At 42.2% G+C, this 22159-nt stretch overlaps 2 protein-coding genes across 2 annotated transcripts; one reads left to right on the top strand and one right to left on the bottom strand.

The window, feature by feature from the left end:
- Positions 1-4379: 4379 nt before the first annotated feature.
- Positions 4380-14270, top strand: LOC117045917 (interleukin-5 receptor subunit alpha-like). Its single transcript, XM_033147485.1, has 11 exons — positions 4380-4500; positions 4987-5114; positions 5819-5944; positions 7169-7301; positions 7398-7579; positions 8024-8154; positions 9413-9439; positions 11128-11251; positions 12925-13018; positions 13403-13475; positions 14011-14270. The coding sequence occupies exons 3-11, from the start codon at positions 5860-5862 to the stop codon at positions 14092-14094; spliced, it is 933 nt and encodes a 310-aa protein (XP_033003376.1). The 5' UTR covers positions 4380-4500; positions 4987-5114; positions 5819-5859; the 3' UTR covers positions 14095-14270.
- A 1546-nt stretch (positions 14271-15816) lies between these two features.
- Positions 15817-22125, bottom strand: SLC25A6 (solute carrier family 25 member 6). The gene is made up of 4 exons (XM_033147484.1): positions 21935-22125; positions 18677-19163; positions 17404-17544; positions 15817-16443 (listed from the first exon to the last, which is right to left on the bottom strand). Exons 1-4 carry the CDS (start codon positions 22043-22045, stop codon positions 16286-16288), a joined length of 897 nt encoding a protein of 298 aa, XP_033003375.1. The 5' UTR covers positions 22046-22125; the 3' UTR covers positions 15817-16285.
- Positions 22126-22159: the final 34 nt, after the last annotated feature.

The following is a 22159-nucleotide window of genomic DNA, read 5'->3' as shown; positions in this document are numbered from 1 at the left end:
CTGTGTACAAGGCGAGAATATTGAGATTAAGCCAAGTAGAAAACAGATTAACAGCTGGATGGAAATATAGCCTTGACATGCAAAGCTATAGATACAAATTACATGGAAATTCAGCTTCTTAGAAAGATAAAAACAGGAAGTCAAAGAATGGCTATTCAATTAGTTTTTTTATTCAGAACTAGGTTTTCTGTAATTAGACCAGGATATGAAGAAAGACACTATTCTGTGAAATGAGGAAAGAAGCCTCTTTCTCATGACGAGTTCCTCTCAGAACAAAAATGAAGCAAGCTTCCATGCAAGGTTACACCCTCCTCTTGCTTTGCATGCAAATTCATCTTCTCTAAGCCCCATCATTTCCCTTGTTTCATTGCCCCACTTTTTCAGTCTTGTTGGATGTGTCATTCCCTATGTCCACAGCCTGTGCAGTGGTTTATTTTAGATTCAATTCTTGACCCTAGCAAAGATTCAAGAACAGTTGGACTGTAGGACAGTCCGTGATTGGAGAAGAAGGACTCTCTGTCTGAAGGACTCTCAAACCACCTCTATTTGAAAGAGCCCTCTTTTTGAAGCACTGTCTGGTTCAAGTCCAGTTTCAAGACCAGTAGGGAGAGCAGGCATGCAGGCCACCTGGCTATCTGCACCCCAAGGTGAGTTGTGTTGTTTGGATAATAGTACTATCCAAATTTGCATCTGTACATATAAATTAGCAAATGCAAATTTGATGGCAGTGCATAAGAGCAAGGGGCAGCCCATCCCATTTCGCCGCCTGAGGCAAAACAGGAAAGTGTCCCTAGCCAAAGACTTGCTTACCATGCTTGCACAGCAATGGCTTCCAGGGAAATCTCTCCTACTGCTCTGCATCCCCCAGTGGTGGTAGGTGCAGGCGGGGTCCCCATGTGGGCATTGCCCCATGGGATTCCACTGTCCAAGATGGTTGCTTCAGTCTTCCTCATGGGCAGGACAGCCATGCATAAGTGGCAACTCTCCCCATTCCTAGTCTTCTGCTGGACCAATGGGCCAGGAACACTCTGGAAAGAATGGCTTCTGTGGTTTGCTTATATAAAACTGGAAACAATAAAACTATCCAGCATTTTTTTTAAAAAAAACCACCAGGTCTTGGCCTTTATTATTTCTGAGGCTCCTTGTGTATAGCAGCACTCCATTGCCGCCCATTCCAGCATCCCATCACTACCCTTAAAATATCTGACTGCATTAGCAAAACCTCCCCTCCATTATCATATCCTCATGCCACACCTACTGCTAACAGGGGCAGACACCTATCCTATCTGGAAATAGGTCCCCTGGCTACAGCAAGGACTGTAGCTTAGAGGCAAAGCATCTGTTCTGTATGCAAAATGTCTGGTCTGAGGTGGGAGAGAAACTTGCCTTCATTCTGATATAAATGAATCAATGGTCTGACTCAGTAGAAGGCCGCTTTCTGTGCTCCTATGCTTCTTCCTAACAATGGTTATAATCTAAGCTCCCTCACATAGAAATAAGTATTTCCCACTTAACATGCTCCAAATTAGGTTATTGTGTACTGTCTTTGACAGAGTGAATCATTGAACTCCAAGCCAGGGCTCTCAAAACGGCTGTGTCACATCAGTGCTTCTCTATGTTCCCATCAGACCAGAGGAGCTTTGCTCATAACCCAGCCAACCACTTCTCACCAGTTCCTTTTTCTCTTCTCTGTAAGAAAGCTCTGCCTTTGCCCTGCTCCCTTCCACGACTCTGTCTGACGCTTATAAATAAGCCTTTAGGACAGGCATAGGCAAACTCAGCCCTCCAGATGTTTTGGGACTACAACTCCCATCATCCCTAGCTAACAGGACCAGTGGTCAGGGATGATTGGAATTGTAGTCTCAAAACATCTGGAGGGCCAAGTTTGCCTATGCCTGCTTTAGGAGGCACTGGGAAGCTTGCAGCTTCTCATCAGCCCCACCCTCATCCAACTGCAGTCCATCTGGGGCCGATTGCCAATTGGGCTACTTGTGAGCAAGAAGTCAGTATAGTTGCAGCTTCTTCCCCCCCAGGCTGGCTTCATCCAAAGGACTTTTAAAGCTCCAACAAGAAAGGAAAAACTACATATGCAGCAGTCCTAACCCCATGTACTTGGGGGAAAGCCCCACTGAATTAAATAGGCCTTGCCTCTGACTACAGCTGGATAGGCTTGTGTTTGTAAGTATGGGCCTGCTTCCTTCCTTTAAAAATCCACTTCTCTGGCAGGCCTCTTACAGAATTACATCCTTTGCTTTCCCAGTGTAATACTGTGGATTCAATTTGGAAACGAATTTCATGAGCGTGGCATGCACTGTTTTTCACATAGTTTGTACCACTGAATTCATGGCTACTTGTTCAAAATGACTTCATTGTATTCCACTCCCATTTGGTCAAGTGAAATGCACTATTTTAACTGCCTCATAAATCCTTTCACATTAAATAATTAAAACCCCAAATCTGAACTTTCACAGAACAGCTACAAAACCCCAGACAATGTTCTGTTACTGTTGCTATTCATGCACAATCAGTGAGATTTAGAAGCTAAATTCCTACCTAACACTCCTGAAATTTGTTTCTAGTCTGATGCTACTTTTCTGCAGATGCTACTTTCTTAATGGCTTTAGTGATTTGCTGCTATAATTTTGCATGTTTGTTGTCAACAAACCCCTGTCGAGTACAAGCTGATGTGGAATAAAAAGTGTATTAGATAGGTGGAAATATTCCTCAGTCCTAGCCAAATGTTACCCGCTGCTTGAGTCACAACTGTTTCCTATCATTTCTGCTGCTTCCCACGAAGAGGAAGAGGTCAGTTCGGGTCTATCCATCAATTGTGTAACACTGTGTGGTACCACACCACCTGATGCTACATTAATTTGTGCATGGGTTTTATCCAAATAAGTCATGTTTAGAGTAGACACAGTGAAATCCATGGATTCCTTAGTTAATGAGTCTACTCTTAAATATCATTTAATTAGATCCAACCCTATAGTTATGGGAACGGTTTATTATGAAAACCACTGAATATTTTGTTAAAACAGCTCAGTCTTGTGGTACCTTATAAAACTTAGAACCAAAGTAGACATGAAGCAGGAGATCCTTATCTTGCCATGGTTTTTTGTGGGGTGTTAATAGCAGCTGTGGAAGATGGAGCTTATTCAGATTTGGGACAATGATACTTCCAATTGAAATCATCCCTTTTCCATCGCCACCCAGCTTTTATGCGCCACTCAGAACAAAACTTGCAGGTTCTCTACAGATTGACAATTTTATTGTGCCAAAGTAAACCTCTGTGTCTTAAGGGCAGCTTCAGAGGTCTTGCTAGTAGTCCAATTGGTAAGATCAATTAGATAGGTGAGCATGAGAGAAAGGAGGTTTTCGGTGGTGTCCCCCACAGTTATGAAACACCCTTCAAAGTGGTTTGTGTACAGCTCCATCAGGACAGACTTTTAACCAGGCATTGGAAACCCATTGAGTACGGACACCATTGGACTGTTTGGGTGAGTTGGGGTTCTATCTTATTACAGTATGTGTGTGTCGTCCCCCCATTTTTGGAGTTCTGAAAATCTTAGAATTCTTCCAAGCTTGCTGATACCTCTCTTGTGCATCGACTACATAAGCAAAGGCTGAATATCGGAAATAAAGGGAATGGTGACTAGATATGATACAGGTCGTTTCAGTTGATTAGAATATTATTTTCCTGAGCATAACAGTGGAAATATCCTGGGTTGAGTTACCAGTGGATATCCATTGCAGCCTCAGGAGCAAAACTGAAGCTCTCCCTCATATTATTCTGTCAATACTATATTGACAGAAACTTGCTTGCACCTTCTGAACGCCATGGTGACAACTGTCATTCAACAAAAGAACACTCTGCAGCCCACAAGCTATTGTCTTTCCTGGGCTAAGAAGATGTGAAAAAAGGAACTCCCAAAATAGGAACTCCCAAAAAAGGAAACTTTTGGCTGACATGAAAGACAGGAAGTGGTTGTTCTTAGTGAGGCAACTGTGACAACTGAAATGGCCTATGATGAGAATTCCCTGAATTTCCCCATGTCTGTTACTTTAATTAGAAAACTGTGGGTGTGAAGGCTTCAGACACTTTTCTCCAGGTCCCAAGGATCCTCAGAACACCAGGAGGTCTCTTATGTCCAGAAACCCTTGGTGAACCCCACCCATACACCGAGTTTGGAGTTTTTATCATCATATCATTAATGAACAAAATCTTTTGACAATGATCTCTCTAGGAGATATCTTTGTTCAGTGGGCCTGTTCATGGTGAATTCTTCTTCAAGCAGTATCAAGAATATACGGAAGACACCAGAAGGAGTAAGAGAAAGCATCCCACTACTTGGTTCTTTCTTATTCACTTAAATTGGAAGTGAAAGAAGGAAGTTCATGATGCAACGCTCCTTATGAAAGCAACATATATATCCTTGCTTTCTCTCTGAACTGCCACAGCTTCTCTTCACTACAACCTTGTTGAGCCTGTAAGAAGAGACGGTAAGAACAACTCCCCACCCAGCAGACAACAAGGGGGCCACATTCATAACCTTTCACAAATACATCACCCATTTTTCATTGGTGGTGGTGGTGTTGGGGAAGAGACACAGCAGGAATAATAGAATATATCTACTATCTCAATCCTTTCAATATCGTGACAGTCGTCACCAGTCCAACCCCTCTAGGTCTTGAGAAACCCTTTGCTATTCTCAAAAACTGGAAAGAGGGTGGCTTGGGTATCCAAGGCAGAGGAATGCTACTAAGAAGCAGGAATCTTGTTATGACTTAGAAAGGTTTGTGGGTTAGGAAAGAAAATCAGTATTTTAGACCAACGGAAGGATTCTTAGTGAAAACGAACCTGTCTGTGATTGATGTCTAAAAGAACTAGACAAAAGATATTATTGGGTGGAAACTGTATTTTTAAAAAATTGCTTAACAGATTGGGCGTTCTTTTTTTAATCCCCAAAACATTACCCATTGCTCCAGTACTTGATGATGAAAGATCGACAGATGGACACATAGGGAACTTTCATACCTGGAAGGAAAAGGGACTGGATTGCTATCAAGATTAGAGACAGAGAAGAAATGACAAACAAAAAGCTGGAAAAATACAGGTAACCAACCTATATTTCTATATACAGTGGACCTGCAACTTATACTTACTTTACATACATGATTGCAACCTTACATGGGGGGTGGGGTGAGAATAAGTGGAGAGCGGTGGAAACCTGCCATTCCCCACTCTGCATTTATTTATCCCCCCCCCAATCCGTACACCCGGGGTTCCCCCCCTTGTTTACGAGGCAATATTAAAATGTCAAATTTAAGAATTTTATGGGGGTTTGTTTTGAAATTTTAGCAGGGTCTTCCATGCACCTTTTTGCAAATTAGCCATTTGCTATTTAACAAACAAATAAACAAACCCCCAAGCTTTGTGTGTTTTTTAAGCAGAGAGAGAGATATAGAAATAGAGAGAATTATCAATACATTTTTAATTTTTAACTTGGGAATATGTATATATCATCTGATTGTTGGGTGCCAGTGTTTGATAAAACAGATTTACAGAAGAGGATAATGCTAACATAATACAAAAGGATTTCCATTTCCCCTCACTCTTCTCTGCCTGGTCACCCTCAGATCTTTCCTGGGTTTCCCTCAAATACTCTGGAGCAGATTTAGGGAGGGCACAGGGTAGACATAAAGGGAGATAAGAGGGAGGGAATTTTCCATTCTCCTAATGGAGTAACTTCAAAGAATACCACTCGAATGAAAATGTGGCAGAACAATGAAATAAAACAAACTCTTTCTTTCATTTTAGGATTTATTTCTGTGCATTTATATAAAAAACGAAAAATCAGTATGGTGCCCAACATAGGATTTGCTCACATGAGTTGCCTCACAGTGTTTTGCTCTGTTTTCTTTATTACTTTTGCAAATAATCAGGGTAAGTATATATTTCCATTGAACTGTGTGGGACTTACTTTAGCATAGATAGGGTTAGAATTACAGAAGGTTAGAATTGCGGAAGCTCAGATGAGTGACAGTGGAGAGCAGGCAAAGTCGGGGTGGAAGGGAATGTATTTATTATGAAAGTAGTTCATTAATGTGTGGGTGGATCAGGCATTTTAGTTTTGGGGTAGGGTTGGTTCTTATGTGGGTGTAAGATGGAAAGTGAGGAGAGATGAAAAAAGCATGTCTGCTTGAAGATCTCTCTCTCTCTCTCTCTCTCTCTCTCTCTCTCACACACACACACACACACACACACAGTACACACATGTAGGCACACAATACACCTCAGGGCAGATGGATACTTGAAGATTAGTTAGGTACTGTAAACAAATAACATATTACAATAGAAAGCATTTGTGTCCGCTGAAGATGATACAAAAACAAATCATGAAGCTCCCAGAAACTGCAGCAAACAGGAATGAAACTGCCATGAAATTACATAAACAAGCAGCTATGGAACAGCATCAACAGAAGCTGAAATGAGCAGGTGTCAGGCTTCCTCCCTTCTTGGCTGTAGATAAGCAGTACAAAGAGAAAGCAGTCTCTTGCCAGTAACAGAAATGTTTAATGTATGGAGCAAAAGAACAAGCGACCATTCTCAGAGTGCAGGTGAACCCAATTAAGGTTCCGCCCACTTCCCTCTAGTCACATCCGTCTTCTAGCCACCTGATCTATCAACCTTTGAGCCTTTTGTGCAGTCACTTTATCTAATCTCCTAGCCTTGAGAAGCAGAGCCTGCACGTCTTCCAGTGAGAGAGTGTCAGCTAGTTCATTCTCTTCCCGTTCTTCTTCTTGCTATTCACCTCCTAGTTCTGCCCAACTATTGTCTTCTGAACTGTGCCCCTCAGCAAACCATTGTTCCAAATCAACACTACTCCACTGCTCCTGTGGAGTTTCAGGATCATCAGAGTTGTACTCCTCAACCCAGTCTCTGACAGGGGGTAAGCAATAGAGAATCACATCCCCACCAGGGGTAAACATTGGTGGTGGAAACTGTGGTGAAAAGCCACTTGACATTAGAAGAAGGAAGCACTTTGCATAGTTTGATCTCATAAAACACATATAGGATGAGCACATTAATCCATGCAGGTATGCAGTCTCAGAGCCACACACACACACACACACACACACACTGACCATTCCTATTTTTTCTCCCCAGGACGAAATGGGACATCAGCTGAAAATTTATCCTGTGTCATTCACACAGTTCATGTTACCTCAATGGATTGCACTTGGGACACTGGCAGGAATGTTCCTAAAGACGTCCAGTATTTTCTATACTTGATATATCAGTAATTCATTTCCATATGTTAAATGGCGGTGGGGAAGGGAATGGTTAGAGTATGCTGTTCCTGGTTGGGTTTTTAACAAAATGTTTTGGCATGCAGCAAAAATGATGGAGAAGAGACGGAATGCCCCCAGTACAAAAATAATGAACTTGGAAGACATGTTGGATGCCATTTTCCTAATGTGAAAGTTCCTGATAATCATATTACCCTCAGAGTGAATGGATCAAGCGAAGAATCACTGGTTCAGCCTTTGGATTGGCAATTCTGGCCTTTCGATCATGGTAAGAAAAAGAGGGTGGGGTTTGTTCGTTCGTTTACTCAAAAAAAAAAAGATATCTTGAGATACCTTATAAATCAGGGATGGGGAACCTGTGGACCTCTGATATTATTACACTCTAAATCTCTTCATCCCGATCACAGGCTAGGCTGGCTGTGGGGTCAGAAATTCCTCACCCCTTCTCTAGTTCTTTGTTTTAAAATGCTTGTAAAATTAATGAAACCTCAGAGATGTAGCCTATTTGTCTGCCTGCATTCACACACCCTGTACCCTTTCAAGAAGACCTCTCACCACAAAATTCCTGGCTATAAGCCAAGTGACACCTACCCACAATGTGTGTGAATCTGAAATGCTTAGGAACTGGAAGCAGGGAAGTTCACATCTCAAATGCCCTTGAAATTTCACAGCTCTCCACCTGTCAAGTAAAATACTGGCTATTTCGTTACAGAAAAACTTACTCCACCACAAAATATCACTTGGAATTGTGATGAACAGCCGTGGGGGTGCAAAGTACAATGGAAACCCCCTCCATGTGCCTTTAAAGATAATGCAGACTACTGCTTTAAGTACGAAATAAGGGTAAGAGGTTAATTGTGGTTTTGCTTGTTGAATAGCTTTTTGTTACCTTTGCTAGTCACATGCGGATATCTGATGTAGAAATTTGTGGCGAAAGAAACATTTCACATTTTGAAAATTTGTCCGATTTCAAATGTACATTGAATTTAGTTTGACTGCTATTCCCTATCTACCAGGGTGAATGGTAATTCTTAGATAGGTTTTGGTTGGTAGAGATGGAGTTGTGTACAGTTCTTTCATGAGTAAAGAAAATCCTCAGATAAAATAGAGCAATACTTTTCTTGTGGGATGACCTCCCAACAAATTATGCATTGCAGCCTTGCTTTTCAGTTCATTTGTTGAGCCTCCCTATTAGAAAAAAAAAGCTTATGGTATTTTATCTGAATCCAACTAATGTTTCTCGACTGTTTTGTTCTCAGTCAAAAGCTAATGTCTGCAATCCAGCCTGGAAAATCCCCATGAGGGTAGACACATCATCTGTCTTTCATGGTGATGCTGAGGTTGCAATGTGTGAGCTACATTGGCAGGGATATACCATCACCCCATACATGCGGGTGCATCAATGTACCCATGGGCAGCAGCACCCAGCAACAATGTTGGTTTCTGAAATCTCGCCCTTCCTAGCTTCATACCGTGTGGCTCAGTTTAGGTATGCATGCTGGTACAGAAATGCCAGGTCTACCCATCATATTTAAAATAACGACTTGATTGTGGCGATACATTTATTTGATGAGTTCCTATATACATCACAAGCTGGTCTGCCAAATCCTTGCACTATAACAGAGAAGGCATAATTTGTGGCCCTCCTCTTAGCCCCAGTTGGCATAGCCAATAGATGACAGGATCCCCCTACATCTGGAGGATCACAGTTTTACCACCTTTGGTGTATAGGAATGCAAAATGTTTGCCTGGTGCTTTACGGTCAGCACTTTTGGGAAGGCCAAACACCGTCTTCTAAAGTTTCACATCTATTAATGTATGGAAAAGCGTGAACTTCTATAACTCACTCGTCTTCTTTTAATATGTATGTTTATAATGTGTGTATGTTACACAATGAAAAAAAAAAAGAGAGATGATTATGGGGGTTGTTAATAATCCACCCACAAGGAAGTCAGCCCTCTGTCCTCCGATATTATCAGTTACTCTTGACAACTTTTGCCTTCCTTGCTAATTAAGGTATACAGCCAAATTTGTGAAAACTAGCATACTTTGAAAAAGTACAATGAAGACCAACTAAAAATGTCACTTTTTTGTCTCTAAGGATGAAATCAGAGGCCAAATTTCACCAGTAAGTATTGTTATCTTATATAAACATGAGGCATGTGAACTGAATTTAAGAATGGGAGGATCATGTGAATGCTGCCTTGGAAGAAATCTGGGCTATAAATATTAAGAAGGTAGCATAGTATTCTTTGTTCACAGCATTCTGAAATACATACAAACTACTACTACTACTACTAATAATAATAATAATTGCTTATACCCCAGCCATCTGACTGGATGTTCTATCTAGGTGTCCAGATTTGGTCCAAAAAGGGGGGGGAATTCAGAATCCTCAAAGGATGGGCGACACAAAGTAAAATAAATATTTGGTTTGGAACCTGCTTCATTGCTGCAGATATTCAATGTGACATTTTGCTTCAGATCCGATTACCTTCTATTTCCAAAGCCTTAGGCGACTTCCCCATTCACTAGAATGGGGAAGTCAACAAGTGCCTATAATCTTTTCATTTTCTGTATTTATTTCAACTGTTTATATACCACTTAACTCCTTAGTCTCTAAGCAGTGCCCAATAAGGTTTAAAATAAAATAAAATCATAAAAAATACTTTAAACACCTGCTTAAATAAAGTCTTTACTGCATGACAGAATTTCAATAGGGAAGGGGTTATTCTGTGTCTGTCTGTGATGCATGCACAGAAACATATCATGGCCCCCTCTGAAATTTCTGCCTGCGAAGGCAAGACTGTTTGGTGCTATGAATGCAGGGCTGGTTTAGCTCACACCAAAACTGTAGCACTTTACTTGTGTGTTAGAAAACAAAGGAATGCTGTCTTCAAAGAAATAAGCTTGATATACAGCAAAACAATTCAAATGCCCCCTGTGCTAGCACTACTTGGGTTTAGGATCCAATCTGTTCAGGATTATCCTAAAGATGACCTCTTAGCCTTTCTATTGACAGTTGCCCATATGGAAATAGCCAGTTGTTGGAAAACCGGTAACGGGCTGAACATTGGTTCTTGGTATAACAAAGTATGGGGGAGACCAATGACAGCCTATCGGCGTATGGCCAATGACTCCCCTCAAAACAACCCCTTTAATGGGGAACCCTGGGATCGCCGCTGCGGAGGGGGGGCGTGGGTCACCGCTTCATGCTCCCCCCATTTTAGGGAAGAAAGACTAAAGGATTCCACCCAAGGCCTGAAACCGCCAAAGTTGTGACGTTTTGCTACGGGGAAGGCAAAACCTGCCAATGCAGGAAAATTCCTTTCTGGCCATTTAACAGCAACCAATATGTGGCAGCACCAGCACACCTGTGAATAAGAAGCTAACCTGAAAAAGAAAGCTTAACTAAGGGAGGGTGGAGTGGGAGAAGCTCTGGAGCCAACTGTGATCTCCCAGGTAAGTTCCACCCTCTATTGTGTGGGTAGGGAAGTCCCACCCCTTACCTGGCCAACTCCCCTGGCAACGCCTCCCCCACTGGGATTGGTTAACAGTCCAAGATTGGGCAGGAACCTCCAGGTATCCAGCCGTGGGGGTGGGGGGTGGGGTGGCGATGCCAGGCACTACTGCTAGGAGCCGTGTAGGATCGGGGGTGCTGCGCGCGACCACACAAAGTATGCCCTCCATTTGATGTGGGGAGCGGTCATTACAATCAAGTGGTGTATAAGTTTATGAAATAATAAGTTGATGAATATGAATTGGCATGCTATTTCACCTACAAAGACTTAAAGCAGATTAATGTTCTACTTTTAGTTAACAGGACAAACCCACCAAAATTACACAGTACGTGGGAAATACTCATTGAGGCTCCGTGCAGCTGGACAGTATTGTCCCATTGGGACACAGTGGAGTGACTGGAGTAAACCAATTGTGTTTGGTAAGATTACGGATTTATTTATAATTTTTTTCCATTGGCACTTTATCTGTTTTTCTCTCTAATGGCTAACTCAGGTGCTTGTGTGCCTCTATCAGCCTGAGAAACAAAGCCATCCAAAAATGTTTATATATTCAGAGGACTTCCTCAGCATGCAGAACTATATAAATTTGTAGATTAAAATATTTTTTGAAAGAAAACAGCCCATACTTCCAAGACTTCCAGCTTCTAGGACTTTCAGAATGTTTCTGGCTGTTGAGCCTTACATACATCAAAAATGATATTAGTGTCAGTCCCCCTGTTGCTTATAGATGGAACTTGAATAATAGTAAATAATAATAATAATAATAATAATAATAATAATAATAATAATAATAATAATTTATTTACACCCCGCCCATCTGCCTGGGTTTCCCCAATCACTCTGAGCGGCTCCCAACAGAATATTAAAAACACAATAAAACATCAAACACTAAAAACTTCCCTTAAAAAGGCTACCTTCAGGTGTGTTCTAAAAATCAAGATAGTTGTTTATTTCCTTACATCTGATGGGAGGGAATTCAACAGGGCGGACGCCACTACCGAGAAGGAACTCTGCCTGGTTCCCTATGACCTCACAGTGAGCAAACTGCCAAAAGACCCTCAGAGCTGGATCTCAGTGTCTGGGCTGAATGATGGGGATGGAGATGCTCCTTCAGGTATACTGAGCTGAAGCCATTTAGGGGTTAAAGGTCAGCACCAACAATTTGAATTGTGCTCAGAAACGTACTGGGAGCCAATGTAGGTCTTTCAGGACCAGTGTTATATGGTCTCGGCGGCTACTCCCAGTCACCAGTCTGGCTGCCGCATTCTGGATTAGTTGCAGTTTCCAGGTCACCTTCAAAGGTAGCCCCACGTAGAGCGCATTGCAGTAGTCCAAGCGGGAGATAACCAGACCATGCACCACTTTGGCAAGACAGATCAGTTGATGGACACCACCGTACGTGTGTGCTTATGTAAGACTGATGCCAGATTTGCAAAACACCATCCTGATTCTTCCCCAAAAACACTACTCTGGAAGCCCCCATCCCAGCAAGCAATGCAGAGCTGTCAACCTTCCTTTTTTTTGCATTGGGAAACGGCCATAGCTGTCAACTTTCCCTTTTTTTGCAATGGGAAACGGCGCTGGAATAAGGGAATTTCCTGCAAAAAAAGGGAAAGTTGACAGCTATGAGCAATGTGGACAGCCAAGTGGCAAGTGAGGCTGTGGTTGTTACCAGGTCTGGTGCTCTTTTAAGAACCAGAACTTTAACAATGGACTGCCCTGATCCCCAATAACCTGGTTGGAGGAGGGAAACAAGAGTGCTGTTGGGGGGAGGTGCCACTACTGACATGGCTTAATTTTTTGTTTACCTGTAGCTGCCACTATCTTCTTTCCTTGCAATGCATCTGGGACACAATGTAATGCCCCTAGAGGAACATTATATTTGGAGGCAGGTTCAAAGGCTTTTAAAGAATGGCAATGGCAGCCACAGCCTCCTGGATTGACAGTTTCCCTTTCAGCACTGGGACCCTAAAAGTTGTAAATAAATTAAAATCATGCCAGCATCGTTGGTGCCTGGCCCAACCACGTCACAAGCTGATGCTGGGCCTGTGTTTATGATACACTTAGTACTAATGCCTTCCTGTCTTTTCAGGTGCTGACCCCAATCCATTTCCTACAGTAATATTAATAGTTGTAGTAATTGGGACTGTCATAACAATCTTGCTCCTGATTTTGATCTGGAAAAGGTAAAACACAATGACCCATTTTTACCTGCATCTAGAAAACGGCTAGCATTTTTAATTACCATTGTTCTGAGATGTGACAAGCCTGTGTATTCTGTTAGGATTTTAACCAAAAGATCTGAAAAATTCTAGAAGATCTGAAATCGCTAAATGAAAATCTAACGTGTTAATATTCTAATCAAAATGCTTAATAGAAGGATCTGTTAAAGATTTAAGACAATGCAGTACATGTAGTGCATAATTCAATCTATGTGCTATCTATGCATGCTGTTTGGGTGGGTGCTCCCTTTCTATGCATGAAGCTCTCCATCTGCAAGCAAGAGGATATGGATTAGGGAGAACAGGATTTTAGACCCTGGTCAATGCCCCACATTTTCCTTCCTGCAGATTCCACATATGGAGATGCCTCACTTTTCCAGTTCCACAACCAAAAGATGTTCTTTGGCAATATGAGAATGCGGTGAGTTCTAGAATGCCTTGAATGCAGTGTTCTGCCAGATTTTAAAACAATTTAAAGATGAATGGCTGTAATTCACAAAGTAATGCTATGTGATTGTTTACTACCACACGGGTGCCATGAAATTGCTGATCTAGCAGTTTCCACCCATTCCTAGAGATGTTTGTGTGCTAGAATTTTATCTAGTCTAGTAAAATATTTCCACAATTGTGTATGAACGATGGAAGTCTCCAAACACTGTAACCACTTCCCCAAACCTATCTGTGTAGTCATAAAAACAAAACAAAAATTAAGTTTCTAGTTACAATGGGTGGGATTCACCTAACTAGCTCCGTGGAAGGCCTGTGTAAAAAACAAGTAATTTGTCATTTTCTAAATGTTGGAGGAACTGTGGAAAGCTCAACCACCAGCACACTATTCTTCAACACTGGCTATGCTAGCAGAACTTTGTTATGAGCTGTAATAAAGAAGTGAAACTGAAGTGGTCATGAGCCTTGGGAATTAACCTTAAGGGGATTTTTATTTTTCCTTTCTGTAGAAAACATGGGTAGACCAGATGCCAGCAGCAGATGAAAAAATAACAGTGGTTGAAGAAATGAACTGTGAATTGCAAAAACAATGACAGATTTTTCACCAGCCAGCCTGCTACCCCAAATAAATTAGGGAAATTCTATTATTTTGGTGCTTCCTTTCGTCTCAGCTGCAATTGCATGTATACAAGTACAAAAGCTGCTACTCAAGACAATGCCAGGGATAGGTTTCCTCTGCAAGTAACAGCTAGAGAAAGCAGCTTGTGTGTGTGTGTGTGTGTGTGTGTGTGTGTGTGTATGTGTGTGTGTGTACTGTTTGGGAAACACTACACTAAAGGACAGGGGCTACTGTAATGTTTGTAGTCTTTCCCATGCTTCATTGAAATCAAGATCTCAACATTTTCTTAAGATGCCCACTGCTCCAATAAATGAGCCTAATTGGTCAACAAGGTTTTTTGACAAGCCTGTTAAGATAGTCAGTTGATTAGCTACATCTTGCATTTTGCTGGTTTTTCTTGCCAGCCAAGCTTTAAGTGATCAAAGTTTTAGTGTATTGATGTTTTGTGCCCTGCCCTGAGATTTTACAAATATCATTAGCATTTTTAGCTCTTAATTCCTTTTGCTAAAGGAGTTAATAAAGCTTTATAAAAACCATTTCTAATGAACTGTGTAATCCTAAGCATTACTAGAATAGTTGCATCAGAGCTAGTTATGCTGCAAAATATTCCTGTGTTGCAGGGGGTTAGAATAGATGACTCTTGAGGTCCCTTTCCAACTCTACAATTCTATGATTTATCTAATGCATTAGATATGGGGTGGCCAACTCCCAAGAGACTGCGATCTACTCACAGAGTTAAAAACTGGCAGTGATCTACCCCCTTTTGGGGGGTTCAGGTCAAAGTTGTAGAGCTTTTTTTGAGGAGGGAAAGCCCTGCTTGGGGGGTGGGGTTTCGGGTCAAAGTTGTTGAGCTTCTTTGAGGTGAGCCAATGATCTACCAGTGATCTACCACAGACGTCCAGTGATCTACCGGTAGATCACGATCTACCTGTTGGACGTGCCTGCATTAGATAAATCATAGAATTATAGAGTTGGAAGGGACCTCATCTTTCTAAGCAGATAATTTTGAATTTGGGCCATTAAAATATTCTTCTTGTACTATGCATGCACAAAGGAAAGACTGAATACAGTATACCTTATCTATTTATGAATGTACTATATTGCTCTGAAGTAGGTGCTGCTTCATTCACCTTGTTAATTTGACAGCTGGTGTCATCAGTACAACCACCAGCTGTACAAATCCAAATTATTTCAAATCCACCTACCTGCTTTCCAATGTGGTTTTATGACATGCTTCCCACCACTTCTCTTTTGGGGCCCAACTGTCATACTATTGAACAATGAATTATGTACATACGCATTGCCAAGCCTTTTTTAATTATTATTTTGCAGGTTCTAGTGTTACCATATTCAAAACAGGTTCCTTGAATTGTAAATCAAATTATTTCACCCGTTTGTCATAAATATGTAGTCAAACCTCTGGAAGTCCCAGAAAGTAGATCTCATTTACTTTTTTAATTTAAAAGTGGAAGTTCAATCATTAATGTCCAGTGATCAAATGTGGTATTAGCAGTGCCAAGCCAAGCCAAATTCAAATGTTATCCATCCCTCAGCTAGGCCCCCTCCTCTACAAAATCCTGCTGTACCAATTTAATTTTTCATCTGTGTTCCCTCCCCTATCTGCATCTGGTAGAAGTACCATACTGCATAGCAGGCATGACCCCGAACACCAAGTTATAACAGTAAATTCAATACATCAGAGTTAATTTTTTATTTTATTTCACAGAATGCCTCAATTCTGAGAACACAAATGCTAGATGTTCAGCTGTGCAAACAGTACATAGTGCTTAAGTACAAGTGGAAAAACATGATTTGTTAAATGAATACTTCTCAAAACATGATTTTATGGTCCTCTAAGATAGGACTTGAAACTTCAGGCTGCTCTTCAGTGAAGTTCAGCTGCCTTGGACCCAGAACTGCTAGCACTACGATTATCACCAAAAATAGACAAACTCAGTAAGCTGAGTTGTCTGTTTCAATGCCGGAATAATGGTATCTCAAAGTGTTATCAGTTCACTGAAGGCAGTTTCTAGCCCTACTTAAACACAATCTGGCCCCGATAAATAAGACTCCACACAGGAATTTTTCAAAGATCAATGGTCCATAATGGCAAGTTATTCTACATGATCTGTCAATTTAACTTACAATTCTAGTAAGGGTTTTTTTTAGATGACTTTCTTGAACTCATCATACAACACAAGCACAAAAGCACCACCCATGCCTCGAAGAACGTTAGACCATGCACCCTTGAAGAAAGCCTTTCCACCTTCATCTTTTGCAATCTTCTTCCAACAGTCAATTGTTCCAGAGTACATTATGTCAGCTGTAGGAAAAATAAGTTTATTAATTTGAAGCATTTATTCTGTGAACCACCCCGAGATCTTTTGATGAAGGGGAGTATATAAAATAAATAAATAAATAAATGGCAGTATATAAATTTAATAAATAAAAGTTTCAAGGATAGCAGGACTATCATGTTAATTCCTGACCAGAGAAATGTAAAAGCAGTACTGAACTTATGCACAGAAAGTTGTTCTTCAAATATTACTCTGAAACTAGATAATATACTGCTTTTATTGGGGGTGGGTGTAGGGTTGAAGAAGGATCCCAGTTGTTACTACTAAGCCAATTTTACAATGCTTATATGAGGACAGTCTCATCCTGTGGCCCCAGAACTAAATTACAGTGAGTATTAACAGGAGTTAAATATTAACTACTTATGGTATTTAGAATCAATGTGAAGTCTACATATATGGTGTCTGAAGCACAAGCTTGGTAGAACACAAATTTGAGACACAGGGCCAGATTCACCTAACCAAGTGTGCTAGTGGAAGCCAGAGCAATGACTTCAACTAGCGCAATGAATGGGGCCTTTCGCTCTCTTCCCCCTGCACCTCTCCCAAATCAGCTCTAGGGGGTTGGGAGAACTCCCAAAACGGCACAATCAAGAGAGAGTGGTATTGCATTCCGCCCACCACAAAAGTGCTCACATCTGCCACCAAAAATAATTAAAAGCCACATAGTCCATAAATATTACTTATTGCCCTGTTACGTCTTGGCAGGACTACTGGCAGAAAGATGCGGAGAGTTCTGACCTTCTTGCAGCAACCCAGTGATTTCAATGTTGGAAATGCAGAAGAGATAGCACTCTGCTCTCTCCTCTGTTAGCCTGCTCACTAGGTTTGCATTCAATTTAAAGCAAACATCTGCATGAAAACATGCTGCACAGGATTATCAGGTTGATGTTTAATGTAAAATTGGCTTATTTTTATGTGCTGCTTACCTGTTTTACGTCCAGACTGCATCATCATTCGACGTCGCACTGTATCAAATGGATAGGAAACCACACCAGCTACTGCAGTCACTGATTGTGCAATCATCCAGCTTATAAAAATGTGAGTGTTTCTAGGATCTGGGAGCATACCTATATTGAAAAAACAGAACTTCTGCATCATTTTGAAAATTGAAGAAAGGATCTGTTTACCATTACGCAACATTTGAATACGTATTTTGGGGCACTTTATGGTATATCATGAAATAATGCTCAACTGTTGAATTTTGCTTCCTGGTTAATATAGAATATAGAATATCATAGTACAGGCAACTCTGTTTACCTGTTTTATGATTCAGCCATTAACACACAAGTGATGGTAACTTTTCTTAATATCTAGTTACCAGAGAAGGTGTATAATCCCTTGTGACTAACACTGCAGCTAGTATGTGTGGTCAAATCTGAAGTTCTAGTCTGCTTGCATCCAAATGGACCTCTTTTACTCAGGGAGTGAATCCATATAGGGGACTTCACTGACTGCTAGTAACATCAGTTCTTTTAGTAAAGTCTTGTTTCGTTTTTAAAATATGCTCCTTCCTGTCATCTCTCTTTGGTAGACAGTGAGATGTGCGATACTGGACAGATACTCCATTCAGATGTCAACACTTTTTTATTTAATTAACAAAAATCCAGAACATCTAAATACAGAATCACCACTAAAATCCATCTCAATAATATGAGCTTTGGGATTACGGCAGTTAAATTTAAGCCCTAGTCCTCTGTCCTAAATGAACACCCTTGGGTAATTTACATACTTGGTTACAGTTAAAATTACAAGAACAGTTAATGTAACCATTTTAGCTTTTACAACTTTCCCTTTAAGTAACGTTTCAACCCCTGGCTTTCAATATTTTTCCTCCTAGTCTCTTTCATAACCCTCTTCAACCGTGACTGCCCAGGGTTCCACTGCCTGCATCCTAAGAGAGGCTTCCATCACTGAGTACAGAACCAAATAATTAGCGACACACAGCCTAATGCCTATTTAAAGCCAGTTCATTTTGTCAAACTGATTCACATGGAGTTTTCTTCCCTAAATAATTTGTGTGGCTTTGTAAACCAACACTTTCTGTTGTTTAGCTCCCTCCTCCCGCCTCTACATGAATAGTATAGCAAATGAGTCTATCAGTTTTACTTTTGCTACTAGGCACATCTCAATAGCTACATGGTGCTATTCAAAAACACCTGGCATGTTGCTTGTCAGCATCAGCCTGACCATCACATTTACCTTTTGCTGTGTCATAGACCCCAAAGTAGGCAGCTCTATAGATGATTATTCCCTGGACAGAGACATTGAACCCTTGATATAAACCGCGCAGACCATCAGACCTGAAGATTCTGACTAGGCAGTCCCCCAGGCCTTTGAATTCTCTTTCAGCGCCAGCTTTTCCAACATCAGCAGCCAGTCGGGTTCTTGCAAAATCCAAAGGATAGACAAAGCAGAGGGAGGTTGCTCCAGCTGCACCACCAGAGGCCAGGTTACCAGCAAAATACCTCCAGAACTGTGTGTGCTTGTCTACTCCGCCTAAGAATACTTGCTTATACTTATCCTTGAAGGCAAAGTTGAGCGCCTGAGTTGGAAAATATCTGATGACATTGGCAAAATTCCCACGCCAAAAGGACAGCATTCCTTGCTCTTTAGGAATGCGGACAACACAATCAATGATTCCTTTGTACTGCTGATTAGCAGCAATCTGTTGACTTGCATGTTGTACCTGCAAGAAAAAGATGTTCACTGTTATTCTAAATGAGAAATTGTATGGTTCCAAATAAGCTTTATTCTTTCAGGTTCAGTCTGAAATATACATTTCAAAGATCTGATGCCACAATGGGAACTAGAGAAAATGGGATAGAACAATTTAATCCAATTAAGTCATTAAAGGAACAAAATGACTTCCACTCATACCAGAAAGCTTTGTGGGGGAAGGAGAGAAATTCTGTTGCATGGGCAGAAGTCATTCTGATCATGCAATTATTTCATTGGATATAATGCAAAGTTAATACATAGGCAAATGCAACTGTAAAAGGCTATTGAATACCATAGCTGGAAAAACAGCTAAGCAATCCATATCAAGCACCTAAAAAAATCAGGGCTACATCCATTTTTTGTCCCCCCCCCCACCAATGACGAATAAAGTCTACTATTACAAACTGTACGTTATCTGGAGAAATCCTGCTGACTTTCCCAAAGTTATCATTTGTTTCTACTCACTGCTTTAGTATAGTGACACCAGTACTTTGGAACACCATTCCTATTGAAATCAGATAGACACCTACAATTCTGGTTATGCTGTCATTGCTGAAAATATTTGTTTCAACAAATGTTTCCAGAGAATTTGATTCAGTGTTGGTTATTTTGCTAATGATTTTAATTTCCCCTCATATTTTCTATGAATTGGCAGCTTAGAAATGCTCTTATAAACAAATAATAAAGATTAGCTCACTATGTAGTTAATCTTCCCATGAGTCTTGTTAAAGCCACAAGTAGACTGCGAAAATATCAGCTTACTGTAAAACTTAAACTACTGAGGAGGGATATAGCTATTGCAACTTAATTTCTAAAGGAAGTTAAACCAGTAGAACTACAGCCATTCCTCATTGCTAACTGTGGGATTTTCATTTAAATAAATATGTTTATATTTCTAAGCTAAGGAATTAGTGCCCTTTTGCTTCCATGTATAAACACTCATAAAACTGACAGCTTTGGTTACCATTCTGTACATCAGAGGTAGAGAATCTGTTTGGTCTGGTAGGCCAGATCCTTAACTCTCCCACTCATGGGTCAGTTTTGTGTGGTTCAACTCCATTGTCAATCATCTAACATCATAATGGTTTCCAGGTGTCTCTGAGTACCAGCTGGTTGTTGAGTGCTTAGGAATCTCTGTATAATGGAGGAATTCCAGGCACTAACTGGCAGTGCCTACAAAGCCCAGTTTGGCAAAGCCCCACCTTTAACTTCCCCACACCTGACATCAGATGCACGGCAGGTGGGTATAGCTTTGTGGGCCAAATGGGGACGTGTGGCAGGCTGCAGGTTCTCCATCCCTGCTGTATGCAGTTACCTCAGAGTAAAGACTGAAGGAACTCAATGGGGTCAACTTTTTAAAATGTGCATAGGATTGTACTGTTCATTGCAGGTTCTGAAGCTACCAAAGAACATTCTCTTCTGCCTTGTCCTTTCGTGGTTTTGCCCATACTTGTAGTGTAGGCTGTAGATGCAGAAGGCACCTTATACCAAGTCAGTGGCAGTGTGGTGTAGCAGTTAAAGAGTCAGACAAGGACCTGGAAGACCAGACTTCAACTCCTCACTCTGCTAGGAAGTTCACTGGGTGACCTTGGGGCCAGTTACTGCCTTTCAGCCTAACCAACCTCACAGGGTTGTTTCTGGACATTAAATGATGAGGAGAGCCATGTAGGCGACCTTGAGCTCATTTTTTGGGGGGGAGGGGGAGGAAGTGGGATATAAATGCAATAAATAGAAAAAATAAAGTCAGCCACTGGATCAACTGTCTACAACGGCGGGCAGTGACTCTCTGGGATTTCAGGCAGTGCCGAGGTTTAGCATTTAGCATTAAATTCATGCCACTCTTCGTGCCAACCGGATGCTCTGGACAGCTCCTCTCCACCCAGAATATACCCTCCGCATTTAAAAGGAGAGAGTTATGTCCTTTGTATGTACATGGCGGAACTAGTCTCGAAAAGGTCGCGCGCTATGTGACCCTGTTCAGCGCGAGGCCTGCTCTGCCTGCCCGCATAGGGAGTCTCACAGGCCGCCCCGCCTCAATCACGCATCCGCCCGGCTGCGGCCAGAGGGGAGGGGCTTGGGTATAGGCCCCACTGCAGCACAGGCGGTGACCTCGCGCACTCCGCAGGGGTCACCCACCAAAGTCTCGCGAGACGAGGGAAAAGGCGGGGCCCGGAGGCGGGAGGCCGGCCGCATCCAATCGGCGCGGACGCCCTACGCTGCCGTCGCACCAATCAACGACACGTCGCCGCAGAAGATGGCGGCGGCAGCTTCCTTCGACCTCTCAGTGTATTCCCGCCCTCTACATCTGAAGTACACCGCTACAAAAAAAGGAGTGCATAGTGAATGAAGCGGGCGCGGCCCCGCACGTGAAAAGAGAACCCTTTCATCTGTGCGTTGGTTGTTGGGGGGGTGAGAGGAGGGGAACAGCGCCGCACGCATTCAAACTGCCGCCAACGAACTTTCTACAGCGGAACCGGCCTAACGGCAGCTATGCGCGCACGCGCGCGCACATAGACTTACACGGGGCGGGCGCCTCTCTTGTCCTTGCCGCAGCCGTCGTCACGGGCAGCCTTTGGAGGGCACAAGTAGTTCATGAATGCGTATTAAATTAAAAAAAAAACCGCGCAGTGGGGGGTCCGGACCGCGCACCCCAAACGCCTCATTCCCAGTCCTGCCCCCTCTTTCAGACGCCCCCCTCTCTTCTCTCACAAATAAAACCGCCCCGCGAGGAGGCCTAACCTGAAGCAGCAGCTTGACCCTCTCGATGGGCGCCACGGCCGTCTTGCTGATGGCTGCCGCCACGCCGCCTGCCAGGAAGTCCTTGGCGAAGGAGAGGGCCTGGTCTGCCATGGCGGTGGTGGTGGTGCTTGGTAGCGGCGAGTGTGAGGGGAGTGTAAGGGGCTGCGAGGCGAGAGACCACGAACGCTATCGCAACTCAGGCCGCCGAAAAGGGAAGGGCTACCC

This window comes from Lacerta agilis, chromosome 4 (genome assembly GCF_009819535.1).
Source record: "Lacerta agilis isolate rLacAgi1 chromosome 4, rLacAgi1.pri, whole genome shotgun sequence".
Taxonomy (NCBI): Eukaryota; Metazoa; Chordata; class Lepidosauria; order Squamata; family Lacertidae; genus Lacerta; species Lacerta agilis.
This window is presented reverse-complemented; position numbering and strand designations above follow the sequence as displayed.

Coding starts and splice junctions, on each gene's coding strand:
- LOC117045917 (XM_033147485.1), top strand. CDS start 5,860: ATGGTGCCCAACATAGGATTTGCTCACATGAGTTGCCTCACAGTGTTT. Junction 7,580..8,023: donor ATTCTGGCCTTTCGATCATG/GTAAGAAAAAGA, acceptor ATTTCGTTACAG/AAAAACTTACTCCACCACAA. Junction 9,440..11,127: donor TCAGAGGCCAAATTTCACCA/GTAAGTATTGTT, acceptor TTCTACTTTTAG/TTAACAGGACAAACCCACCA.
- SLC25A6 (XM_033147484.1), bottom strand. CDS start 22,045: ATGGCAGACCAGGCCCTCTCCTTCGCCAAGGACTTCCTGGCAGGCGGC. Junction 19,164..21,934: donor GGGTCAAGCTGCTGCTTCAG/GTTAGGCCTCCT, acceptor TTTTTCTTGCAG/GTACAACATGCAAGTCAACA. Junction 17,545..18,676: donor GGTCTATGACACAGCAAAAG/GTAAATGTGATG, acceptor TTTTCAATATAG/GTATGCTCCCAGATCCTAGA.